General features: G+C 32.8%; 2 protein-coding genes across 2 annotated transcripts in view; both read left to right on the plus strand.

The window, feature by feature from the left end:
• Positions 1-12,664, plus strand: part of LOC120781272 (titin) — a 40,102-nt gene continuing 27,438 nt past the window's right edge. The window contains exons 1-4 of the mRNA XM_040113463.1: positions 1-876; positions 11,602-11,697; positions 11,770-12,008; positions 12,132-12,287. Coding sequence (XP_039969397.1) covers positions 293-876; positions 11,602-11,697; positions 11,770-12,008; positions 12,132-12,287 — 1,075 coding nt within the window. The 5' untranslated portion in view covers positions 1-292. The remainder of the gene's footprint in view (positions 877-11,601; positions 11,698-11,769; positions 12,009-12,131; positions 12,288-12,664) is intronic.
• Positions 8,064-9,090, plus strand: LOC120781271. Its single transcript, XM_040113462.1, has one exon. It carries the CDS (start codon positions 8,320-8,322, stop codon positions 8,674-8,676), a length of 357 nt encoding a protein of 118 aa, XP_039969396.1. The 5' UTR covers positions 8,064-8,319; the 3' UTR covers positions 8,677-9,090.

Genomic DNA, 12,664 nt, shown 5'->3' on the forward strand with positions numbered 1-12,664 from the left:
GTATTTAATTGAGACAGACCAAAGATGTCTTGGCATAGTGGCGCAACTAATTACATAGCTCGCTCGCATCTGAAATTTCCGCATAATGAAATTATGTGAAAAAGTGAAGACTTCCAATTCCAATTAATTTTACTATTACTTATGACTAAGGAAAGTGAAACGATATTATAGCTTCCAATCAAGTATTCAACTATTCGCAATTTGTGAGACAAAACACTACGTGATAATGTCTATCATTATGAATAAATGTGGATACATATGGTACAATTTTGTTAGAAAGTGAAAATAAGGAATGTCTGCATTAGCGAGATTTATAGTTGGTGTCACATCTTCAATCGCTCCAAGGGACAAAGACTCTACCATTTCATCAAAGCGGGGATTTAGTAACAGCAACATCACTGTCAACACCTCCAACTGTTATTCTACTAGTGCAGATACAGCTTGTAACACAGAGCTCAATGGTCCAATCCGTAGCCGTAGAAATTCAAAACTGAAAATCGATACGGAAAGAGGAAAAAGCTCATGCAGTCCAGCTTTACTTGAATTCAGCTTCGATAGCGGCATAGGTATGGGCTCCAGCAGCTTTACTGGTAATGTTTCAGTAGTGGATGAAAAATTAACCTCTAAAACAGAAAATATTGAAACACTTAAGAGTGGCACTGATATTCTCGGTACAGATAGCGTGAGCGGCAATGATGCCGTTGACTTTCATGATAAACTTGCCAATTTCGTTAGCATCGACAATGGCATCATCAAATATTCTACAGAAGAAATAAGTTGGAAATTGAGGTACGAACGGCTGCAACAGTGTCGTCTCATCCTATTCGCGTTAGATCGACAGCAAACCCAATACCGACAGTTGCGCGAACGTCTCAGGTGAGTTACAGTTAACTCTTAATTACAATCATTACATTTAAAGATCAATATATTTCTGACACCTATATTTCAAGTATACAACTATTAAATTATAATCAGTTTAAAAACCATGTATGTATGTATGTACATAATCCTACTGTGAAAAAGTCAGTCTGAGCAATTTAAGATAATATCGTATACATTTATGTACCTGTACCTACATAAATGGCAAAAATGTTGCTTGAGATACTAATATGGTAAGCGTTAAAATGCCTCTTTAAGGTTTTGCTTATCGATTTTTTGTCTAGCTATATACATAATATGTAGTAAGATGTGATGGATGGCATTTTTGTGTGGCTTTATTCCATTTCATTATTTTAAAATATGTATTCACAGCAGTAATTTATTTCGAAACCACTTTTTGTCTCTTTTGAACTTGCCTGGTCTATATGCTCATATTTTCTTGAAGACTTAGAACTTCCCTTAACAGTGCAGGTTAGTGTATTAGGATATGATGAAAATGCTTTAAATAAGTCTTCAGTAATGCCTACACTCCATAAGAACGAAAATCTTTTGAAGTTCGGGACTGTTGAATATCAAAATCTAAATAATACACTACATTCAAAGTAGCAGATTGTCATTATAATAAATTAAACATAATGTAGTAATATGTGTTCGAGATTAGTTTTTATTAATTTCAAAAAGTAAATACACAACTTCTAAATATTAACATTTTTTTGGGACCTTAACTGTTCCAATATCCTTATGTTATATCCCGGTCGAAATCTTGCTATGGTTGAGACAAACGTTTCTTAAATGAGCAAGCGACTGTGTTTCAAATCACGCGACTACACTTACATATTAATAATATATACATATGTATGTATGTAGGCTTTGGTTTACCTTTACTTTTACCACAATTCAATGTAAATGTATTTTGAATAGTAAAAGTTCAAAGGGTTGAAAAGTCAGATCAAGAATTTAAAACAGTTCGGTTTTTGCAGTTCGACGAAAACGTGAACTATGTATTTATTACGTTGAAAAAATATGTAGTATAATCTACATATATGTACTCCTTTTTTTATTAAAAGAGTGACATTATTGAAAAAATATAAAACAGAAGAAAAGCATACATATAGATTATAATGTAATTTCATTCTTGTAAAGAATAAGTAATTCATTACCTATAATATAAAAGATGTCGTTTTAATTGTTAACAAATTTACTTCTCAATAAGAAGCATTTAAAGTATTTTGAAACAAAATTAACTCGCCGCTAAAGCCAACCCGATATTAATAAACTTTTAACTTCATTGCTATAATTGAGAGCTTTCTACAGGTAATCTTAATTGAAATAAAAGCTTTCGTTATCTTACTCAGTCATTTGACTTTTTGAGGAACTTTCATTCTTATCTACAGAATGTGTTCATATATTAACTTTATGAGGATCTATATATCTTTAAAAACTAATTGTTTATCAAATAACTGCACGTATTATGTGGAAATGCAATCGGCTTCTGGGCATTCACATTAATGAAGTTGTGTTCGTGTTTGTGTGACGCTCTTTCCGCAATTTCTTAGTAGTGGACAGAAAATCTAATAGAGATAATCCAAATAAGAATAAGAAATTAGTAAACATGAAAGTTTAAAGAAAAGCTTCTAAATTCAATGCTTAGTGATAAACGATACACGGCTTGCGGGACTAGTTGTGAATCACGATAAGTACGGTGAACAACTCCGCGATATATTTTTTGTTTTATTTTAAACTTACGTAAATAACATATTCGCGGTAAGAAAGTCTATGCTCGATGTCAATTAGGCTCTTTAAAGCTATAGTGCGTTTCAAAATTTGTGTTAACGTAATAAGCCAATATTATTTCGAAAGAATATACATACATACATACTACATCTATAAGTATCATATGTATATGTACATATGTACCTATATACAATTCTTTATATACACACATAAATAAATTGGGATAAGAGTATATGTGCGCTCAAATACATACTTATGTACATACATATGTATATTGTCGACGGTAAAATCAGCACGTTTACTTTATTTTTCAACATGAGTAGTTATGTAATAAAGAGTTTTAATTAAAAATACTACTCTGGCCATTAATCAACAAATGTTTATAAAGTGTCTTCAAACATTGCATATTTAACTATCGTGTGAGAAAAAATTGATAATAATATACAAACATACATTCATACGGTACATACATATGTATATACATATGTACATAGATATATAGACCTTTTAATGCATATGTATGCACATAATTACCTAATAAGTAATGCAAACGACGATAGAAACTATTTCAAAATTATGCAATTACGCTAATATTACAATTTTCTAAACTCTTCGCCGTAATCAGTCAATTAAACATAAAATATTAAGCTTATAATATGAACATTCGAAAAGACATGTGAAATATTTCGATTTGTCTACAAAATAATCTTTGAAGAAGAAAGAACAGATCCATATGTGGTTTATAAACATCATAACTCAAAAAACACGATTTTTAAGTTGAGTGTGCAGAAATGTGCGCAATGTCATTGTCCATTTTGCGTATAAGTACATATGTATGTACATACATATGTATGTAAGTATATGAATTTCATTCTGATGCGTAGAAAAACAGACGAGATAAGAATGCGACGCATTCCTCTTCGTATGTCGTATTATTTTTGAACCACAACAACGATACATCTCAGTTATGCCAGAATGAAGTTTGGAGATATTTAAATTTTCATGACCTTTTCTCTGCAAATATGTACATATATATTTCACAAATAACGTCATAAATCAAAGTAGAAGCGGTTTTTGCCAAAGATAAAGTTTTTTACACCCTTTTTAGACCACTTATGATCAGCATTTTATTTAATATATTACATATTATTATTCAATAAACCTATGCCGTTTTTCTATTTTTGCTAAATGAGAGACAATTGAAAACTTTAAATCAATCACCTTAAAAATCAACTTGTTTCGAGTTATAGAGCGATATGTTCGAGACGGGTGACCAACCAAACATAATATAGAATCGATAAACGATTTGCAAAATTCACCTTATTTTTCGAACAGACCTCGTCTAATGGTTTATTTATTTTTACAGCGCTGACATTTAGTTAAGATATTTCACGTACTACATATAAATATATATATGTACATATGTACATACTTATGTTACCGTACAAAATATATCCATTAAATTAAAAGTAGCAAATGAGATAACCAATAAACTGGAAGAGTTTTGTTTACACAGTTTATTAAAGGTGTATTTTTTCTACAGTCTCATTCGAGTAACAAGGTTGATCAAATAAGAATTTACAATTATTCCCTCTGAATGCTAAAAGTAGAGCAAGCATATGGCTAATTTGTTAAACGATACACGGAGTAAATCAAAAAAATAACAGTTAAAGTGTTTGCCTAAATCATTCAAAAAGCTTAGCGTTGAACACATTGAGCGCGACAGACTGCCAGCGATATCTGTCAAATATTAAAATACACATTTACCTTTTTACTTATTTTCTGCATACAAAATTTCACTTTGAACAAAATATTAAAATTTCATTGATGTGAAAGGTATTAGTATGGCAACAACGAAATTGTGTATATACAAAATGGACAGCTGTGTTGTTTTGTGTACATGCCGGCCATTGTTATGTCGCTGCCTTCTTACAAATATTCATGTAGTAGGATTCACGCCGCCATTTTCAGTACACTGTCGTGCTGCCATGTCGTGTCGCGCTCAATGTGTTCAGCACTTGATGTTACTTAGTTCAGTTGCAGTGTGGAGACGCTTCCAGCGGTCTTACCTTCTTACCTACTATTTTATCGCACACATAGAAAACGTTAAATGTTCCCGTTTTAAGTATTTTTGGATAATCATATTTTTTTTGTTGTTGTTTGGTAGATGTGCTAAATAGGTTATAGATAAAGCACAAAAATCTTTTTGCGGTAGTGTTACCATTTTGGTAAAGGTGAAATTACAAAATATTTATAAGTCAGAAATTTAAAAAAATCTCTATATTATGTTAAACGGCTAAAAGAAAAGTGCTGCACAATTGACTACATCACAAATATCAGCTGTATATAATATATGTACATACATATGTAAACGTGAAAGTATGTACATACTTATGTTTATAGTATGTACATAACTTCTCTCGCTCTCTCTGTGTGTTAACATACGAATCCGAACAGTTTATATAATCTGCTACCAAATGCAAGTCGCGGAAATTTCACCACACAACAAATGCAACAACCTGTTAGCAGGCATCAGCGCAGTTATCGGAGTCATTGGCGGGGTTTATTTACTAACGTCGGGCGCCAAGACGATAATTGAGTAAGTATAGATATACATACATATGTATGTATGCATATGTATATCACAAAAAATTTTACCCGCTCAAATAAGTTTTTCCTTATTACTATCATTCAACTAGAAAATGTCCGTTATTCCTATTCAAAAAAAATAGTCTATTTTTGAATGCATTAGTTTTTTCACTTAAAAATTGAGTGAAAAATGCTATTAATTATCTATTACTCATGCATTATTGTCCTAAATTCTTTGTGTATCGAGATTCTGGAAATGTGCAAATCACATTCGATGGAAGTTAGAAAATACATATCAATTGTGGAAATTTCTGAATTTTAAATAAATTGTGGAGAAGAAAAAGTATCCATTTAATTTCATATAAATATCACTAAGAATATTCATAGTCATACATACGAGTATAATGTCAAATGGAAAGTCGTAAGTCACTAAAGCAAGCTCCAGAAGATATTTCCGCGCAATTCACTGCGCCCTTCCCTCACTTTCCTTCCCGGAAAAAGTTATTGTACAGTCATTGACTTAGGGATTTCTTTCTTTTCTTGCGCTGAAGAGGTACATTGGTGGGTATTCATGACTGCTTTTGACGTGGACTCCGTCAGTAGTCCTGGTTTCCAAAGTAATTTTCCCTGTCAAAGCGTTGGTTGTCAAGGTATTAGTAGTTGTTGTTCTTTGTATGCCTTTATTTGTTGCGTTTATTATTTTCCGCCATTCTGCAATATCAATGTTGATTGAGAAAACCCGCAATTTGTATATCGTTCCTTAATATTTGGGTAAGGGAAAGATCCATGCACGCGAGGTCACAAACCAAACACGACTTGGTTATTCCAAATAGAGGAAGCCGATTCCAAGACGAAACAATCAGTAAGACTATTGAATAATTTTTAATAAACTACCTTGAAAGAACTATTACATACCTGTATATAGCATTATTTGAATGTTTAGTTCAAATCGGTGAAGAACGGTTATTTTTTTAAAGAAGTGCTGTTTCAACGAGATAATGTACAGTATCCCAAACCATTGAAAACGATCGTAACATGAATTGAAGATCGGAATTGCTCCGCGTCTATAGGTCTCTCCAAATCTTCTCCTCCGACTTCAAGAAAATGCTCGCTAGAAAAAAATTTAGCGACAATGAGAAGCTAATCGCTCAAACTAAGACCTATTTTGAAAAAAGGCAAATTATAATTGTGTGTTGTTTTAAAAAGATTTAGTCCTAACATTAGAAACAATTATTTCCACATAATAATTGAATGAAAAAATATATAGAGCATACTATACTTGAATGTCCTTTTTTGTACAGTCCAAACAACAATGAAATTGTTATAGTATATAAGGGCTGGTAAAAATAAATCAATTACTTTCCCAAAATGAGGGAACGAGAGTTCGTCAAATCCTTACTTCTTAATTTTTAAAGCGTAAAATGTCAACCACAGGATCGGAATCCAAGCAATTTTATAAATTCATATACTGTATATAACTCATAAACTGACCGACATATTCGACGTAAGGTTTATTAGAAAAACGAAAATAATAATATGTATATGTATCGACCCTATTTTATCTATTTTGAGTAAAATATGTTCTGTAATTTTCATTGAGATAACTCAAACAATGGCCGATATATGGGGTATAAAGCCCTTTCTTACCATTTTGGAGGTAAAATTTAATGTCTCTAGCGTAATTAGTTATTGATCTATTGCGCTTTTAGTGGTTTTGAACGGTACCGTTATATAGGGAGTGACCGGGGTTATCCTCCGCGTTAATCCTTTTTCACAGTATTGGCTGAAGTTCTTATAATATTTACGCTGAAAAAATTTGTTTAGTACTTTAGGAGATATGTGCATAAAACTTATTAGATGGCGGGCCTACACCCACTTTTTCAAAACTTTTTCTTACAGGTGCTCTTGCTATTGCGATCTCTTGTATCAAATTACAGTTTTATATCTTAATTTAGTGCTTAGTTATGACACTTAATAGGTTTTCGGTTAATGACGATTTGTGGGCGTGGCAGTCCATCTACGAACTCCAAATTTTTTTTGTACTAGGGAACCCCCATACCAAGTTTCATCAAGACATCTCAATTTTACCAAGTTACAGCTTGCACGGATAGACAGATGGACAGTCACCCGGATTTCAACTTTTCTCGTGATCTTGATCATTTATATATATGTATGTATGTATGTACAAGTATAACCCTATATCCATTACGCTTAGTTTTATGTGAGACGTACAACCGTTAGGTGAACAAAACTATAATACTCTGTAGCAACTGGTTGCAAGAGTATAAAAACAGTACATCAGATGTAGACGCAAATACATACATATATACGAATAAGAGTATATTATGTTGTGTATGCGGAAATCGAATGCTGACTTAACAGGTTTAGCTGCTTTAACGTCTTGAAACGAAATAAAAAATTTTGAAGAAATGAGGAAGTAAATTTTCCAGACTTGATTTATACTTTGCTGGTGTAAAGTACGAAAATTTTGATTATACCATACATATACTAATTGTATTTGTGCATATGGGTGAAAGTTTTTTAATACTTTTTCGTTGGTATTGTTCAATAGCAGAGTATATGAATATTCCGAGCGCCAAACATATATTCAAAATAAATAAGTTCATATAAAATAAAATGGTTGGACCAGAGATCGATAATAATCAACAAAAAATCCTACTCATTTACTTAGCAAAATCTTTTAAAAATTACTTGCTAGTTCATGAATTAAACAGACCAGCTTGAGAGGCAACCACCGTTGTCAACAGTCAAAGAAAGCGAGTGTGAGTCTTAAAATGACAGAGCAAACCACAAAAGGCATAGCGACAGTGCTTGTCGGTCTAATCGTTCGCTAGATACGCAGCGCAGGCAAACAAGCGAAGTATGTTATTACAAACAGTTTTGTGCAAAAGCGTCAGTATTGAAGAAACACGAATCAGTTGTGTAGACAAACATAGTATTGCAACAAACGTTTTTAAAAGGTCTCGAAAAAACCAATGTTTTGAAAAAAGTTAATAACCGCAATAACTGGAAAAAATTTTAGACATTCCATGCTATATAAATTACAAAAGGAAAAGAAGAATAATTCCAGAGAAACGATATCACGCTTCCGGCAATATGGTACTAATAACAATGTTTAACGCCAACTGGGAAAGGTTAATAGCCGTTAACCATGTAAATTTGACCGTGCTGATGTTTCTTTTCATGGTTTGCGCATTTGAAGTGGTCTTGTGGAAGCTAACTCTTACTGGCCTTAGTAGAGTCGATGTATACGGACGCAGTGAAGCTAACGATATCAATGGGAGTGAATATGAAGAAGACATCTACTATGGAGATTTACGTAGTAATTACGAACGATGGATACGAAGGCAGACACACTATCGACACCAAGTGTGGCGTCTAGAACAGGAAAGATTAACCCAATTCCGGGTGCAACAACAGCAGCGAAGGCAGCTCGAAAGGGTCATTTGCTAAAGGTGTAAATAATATGTAGTTGTGGAAGGGGAAAGTATCAAAGTATTAACGATTTTATACGTATACAGTGGAAACTCTATGGAACAATATTCAAGGGACCGCACACTTTTTTACGTTATAAGGAATTTTTATTATACGGAGAGAAGACGTATAACGACGACTAATATTGGAGGAAAAGTAGTGTATAATATGACATTAGAGGACATCCTCGTGGTTTTGAGTCGATTACTGCATTTAAAGTTAAGTCTATTCTTTTACAAAATAAATTTGTTACAAATAGTGTTTGTGACGTTATATAGAGTATTATACTGTATGAAGAGCAGGAAAGTTTTTGGAAAAATCTAGCACACAGACCACAACAATTACAAACAATACTATATTAAGAAAAATTAATGTGAAAAAAAATATATGTATATGTAAAAATATGGATATTAATCATATGTAAACCATAATAACGTATTTTGAAGTGATTTAAATGTTCAGTTACAATGTAACAAAATTAATAAAGCTGTTTTATTAATTACAAGAGGACCCGTCCACGCTTCACTGTAGCTGATACATAGATAATACTACTACTACCAGATTCGCTAGGTTGGAAAGAGGCGAAATGACCACCGGTGATAATGAAGGCAGTAGACGGCCTTAAGGGGCTATACCAGTGTGACACTTTCAAAAAAAAAATTTTTTTTTTTGCTTTTTTCGATAGCTTATATATTCAAAAATATCCTGTGAAATCGGCGAGGTCGTATTTTAAATAGTTTTTGAATGGCAGCGTTCTAAATAGCGACCGCTCAGAGGTGCAAACATATATAAGTGAAACTTTAAACGCGTTTTTCTCGAAACGACATTTTTCAAATTTGCTGACATTATAACTCAACGAGAAATTAACCGATCGACTTCAAATTAAAACTGGATATAGTTGAATACATTTGCTATACAATAGACTACGATCTTTTTGATTGGCTGAAAATTGTCAATTTGGCATTAAAAAAACGACAATTTTTTTCGTAAAAAAACGATTTTTTTTTCAAAATGGCGCCATTTTCTTAATTTTAGATATTTTTCAAAGATCGTATTCCATTGTATAGAAAATATATTTAAGTTTAATAAACATTTAGAATTTTTTTGTTTCAGCTACTCAATCGACCGGAATCATGCCAGCAGTCGAGGCGCTTTTTTTTTTTGGCACTTCCGCAGACAGCACATTACTCCGTTATTTTTCAATATTCTTGTAAAATTTTTTTTTTTTTAATATAGCTAAAAATATACTTTATTACGTCCATAGAACGTCGAAACATTCAATCTAGTACTTTCTTTTAAAAAAATTCATGAAAATCGCCTAATTTTTCATGCGTCACACTGGTATAGCCCCTTAAGAGGCGAAAGCTCTGTGCAAGGCGGGTGCCTCCCAAGTTCATAATCCAACAATAACAACAAATAACTGATTCTTGGAAGTGATTGAGTGTTCTTTAATCGTAATAAAAGCGATTTGTGCGGACTGCACATGATGAACCGGTTCTCAGTCGTGCAAAGACGAAAAAGTCGACTGGAAAGGTTATGACATCAGACTTTTCGGATGCACGTGGTATAATACATACTCAACGACGGATTACTGAGCCAGTTATAATATATTTCACTGCGTATTGGGTTGCAGTTCTTTTCTACTATTCCAAGTACTAAGCAATTGTATTATTTTTAAAGAAGAATCTGTTTAAAATTGTACACATACATATGTATATTCAAATGATTCCTACAAACATGAATTTTGAACAAATGCTTTTGATTTGAAATATAATTTTTGTATTTATGAGTTGTATTAAATTTTAACATAAAGAGATAAAAAGTATTCTATGTCCTTACCCTGGTTCTAGGCTACCTTCCCACCAATTTTCAACCAAATCGGTCCAGGCGTTCTCCAGTTATAAGCGTAGTAACTAACGTCACTCAACCGATCGAATATTATGAATATTATGAAATAAAATAAAATGAACATTCGTTCCTTAGTTTAGTAACTCCTAAAGCTCATAATATGGGTCGAACAAAAAATTACACTGCCCCTAATTAAGCACCAGTTGTTTTTAATTACTTTTCTATATAAGACCTTAGAAATAATATCAATTTCATCCTGCGGGACTTTTTTCATATTTTCCTAGGGTTTACCTTTCAAATTTGAAATCCATATCTCAAACAGCTTTGAGTAAAAGCCTTCTAAAGCGCAGGCGCTCAGTAAAATTTTGTTTTACGAATACTCGCAGACAAATGATCCGATCACTATGTAACTAACTTACCACTTTTCTGATCAAATATCAAATTTTCGCAAGTCAAAAGCGACCAAAATTTTAGCTACGAATCTTTTTATTCTATTGCAACATGATGCTACAGAATATAATAGTTTTGTTCATCTAAAACGAATCGAGTAGGATATAAAGTTATACCTATATATATAAATGTTTAGGATGATGAGGCGATAAACTAAGATCAGGCCAATCCTTGTCCCAGCCATACCTAATATATACCAAAAACCTAATACACACATTTTTCACTTCCGATTGACTTATATGGCTTACACTCGTATAGGTGAATACGTAAGTTTTTTAGTTTCTACATAACCGTTATGTGGGTAGTGGGCGAAGTTATCATCTCATTTCCACCATTGTCGCACTGTTATCGGAGGTGCCGAAAAAAATGGACGGAGGGCCCTAACCTCGCCCGGATTTCAACTCGTCTCGTCATCCTAATCATTTATATGTTTACATATATCGATTGATTTTAGGTGTTACAAACAACCGTTAGATGAACCAAACTCCGTTATTCAATATTCACTTTGTTTAATGTTATATTATATCTACCAGATCGTAATAGAACTAGATAGTTCTTCATACTTTACATTTTTGACATTTAATTGAACTATCTCTCATATTTTAGTAAAATTGGTGAAGGACGAATTGCTAAAAAGGAACCTGTGATTGATAACATTTGCAATGTTTGCTCCTGTCCAATCAATATAATTGATTCTAAAAGGTATGCTCTTCTACGGATTGTTTTCAAAAGTTATTATATAATTTTTATTTAACTTATTCCAATGTGCATTAGCTTTATTACGTGCTTCGTATGCAACAAAAGAATATGTCACGCTACCAAATGCTCAAATTTCGTTCCAAAATCTGGTCGGCGGGAGTGTCAAATATGCCATCTCTCAAAGGACTCGCTTACACATACACAATCTTGGATAACAGAACAAATGTTCTTCAGCCGCCAAAACCATTCGTATCCAGTGCGAGCACGAAGTGAAATTTACATACCGATAAAAGATTATAATGAAGGTTCCATAAGTGAGTGTTATTTGATATAATTGTAAAGCCGCCTAACGTATGTAATATGAAAAGGATGAAATGTATACATATATGTGGATATTAATCTACTCTGTTTTGACGAATTTGCATATATTCTTACAGATTTCGAAAGCGTAAGCCAAGTAGGAGCAAGTTCCTTTGCTATTACTGCAGATCAAAAAACGAAAATACGCGAATACGTGGAGGAAGTGGTGGCTAAGCTGTTGGGCAATTCGCTAGACCAAATACGGGTCACTCAATTATCAAAAAGTGAAAATCGTGAGTAGAATTAATTACCTTACATACCAATGTTGAATTACATATATTTAAGGTGGACATAACTGCCAATTTTGCCGGTGTCTCTTTTAGTCTTAACATTGATACCATATTTTTGAAAGCAAAAGGTCTTCTTAGTTTTGTTAAACGCTGGTCTAAAGAATTTAAAGATCCGTATGTTATTAAAACTTTTCACGGCTTTGGTTATTTTCAACGTTATTAATTGAGTCCTTACTTGTTAGGAAAACTTAATTTCAATATTACTCAGCGTTGCCTCTGATCTACATTATTCTGTATTCCCCATTTTACTGTAAAAACTAAAACTAAAATTGCAGATTACGCCCCTCTCAAGCGTGCTGAGAAAGTTCTAATTGATTTTT

The sequence above is a fragment of the Bactrocera tryoni genome, unplaced genomic scaffold (assembly GCF_016617805.1).
Source record: "Bactrocera tryoni isolate S06 unplaced genomic scaffold, CSIRO_BtryS06_freeze2 scaffold_517, whole genome shotgun sequence".
NCBI lineage: Eukaryota > Metazoa > Arthropoda > Insecta > Diptera > Tephritidae > Bactrocera > Bactrocera tryoni.

Coding starts and splice junctions, on each gene's coding strand:
- LOC120781271 (XM_040113462.1), top strand. CDS start 8,320: ATGGTACTAATAACAATGTTTAACGCCAACTGGGAAAGGTTAATAGCC.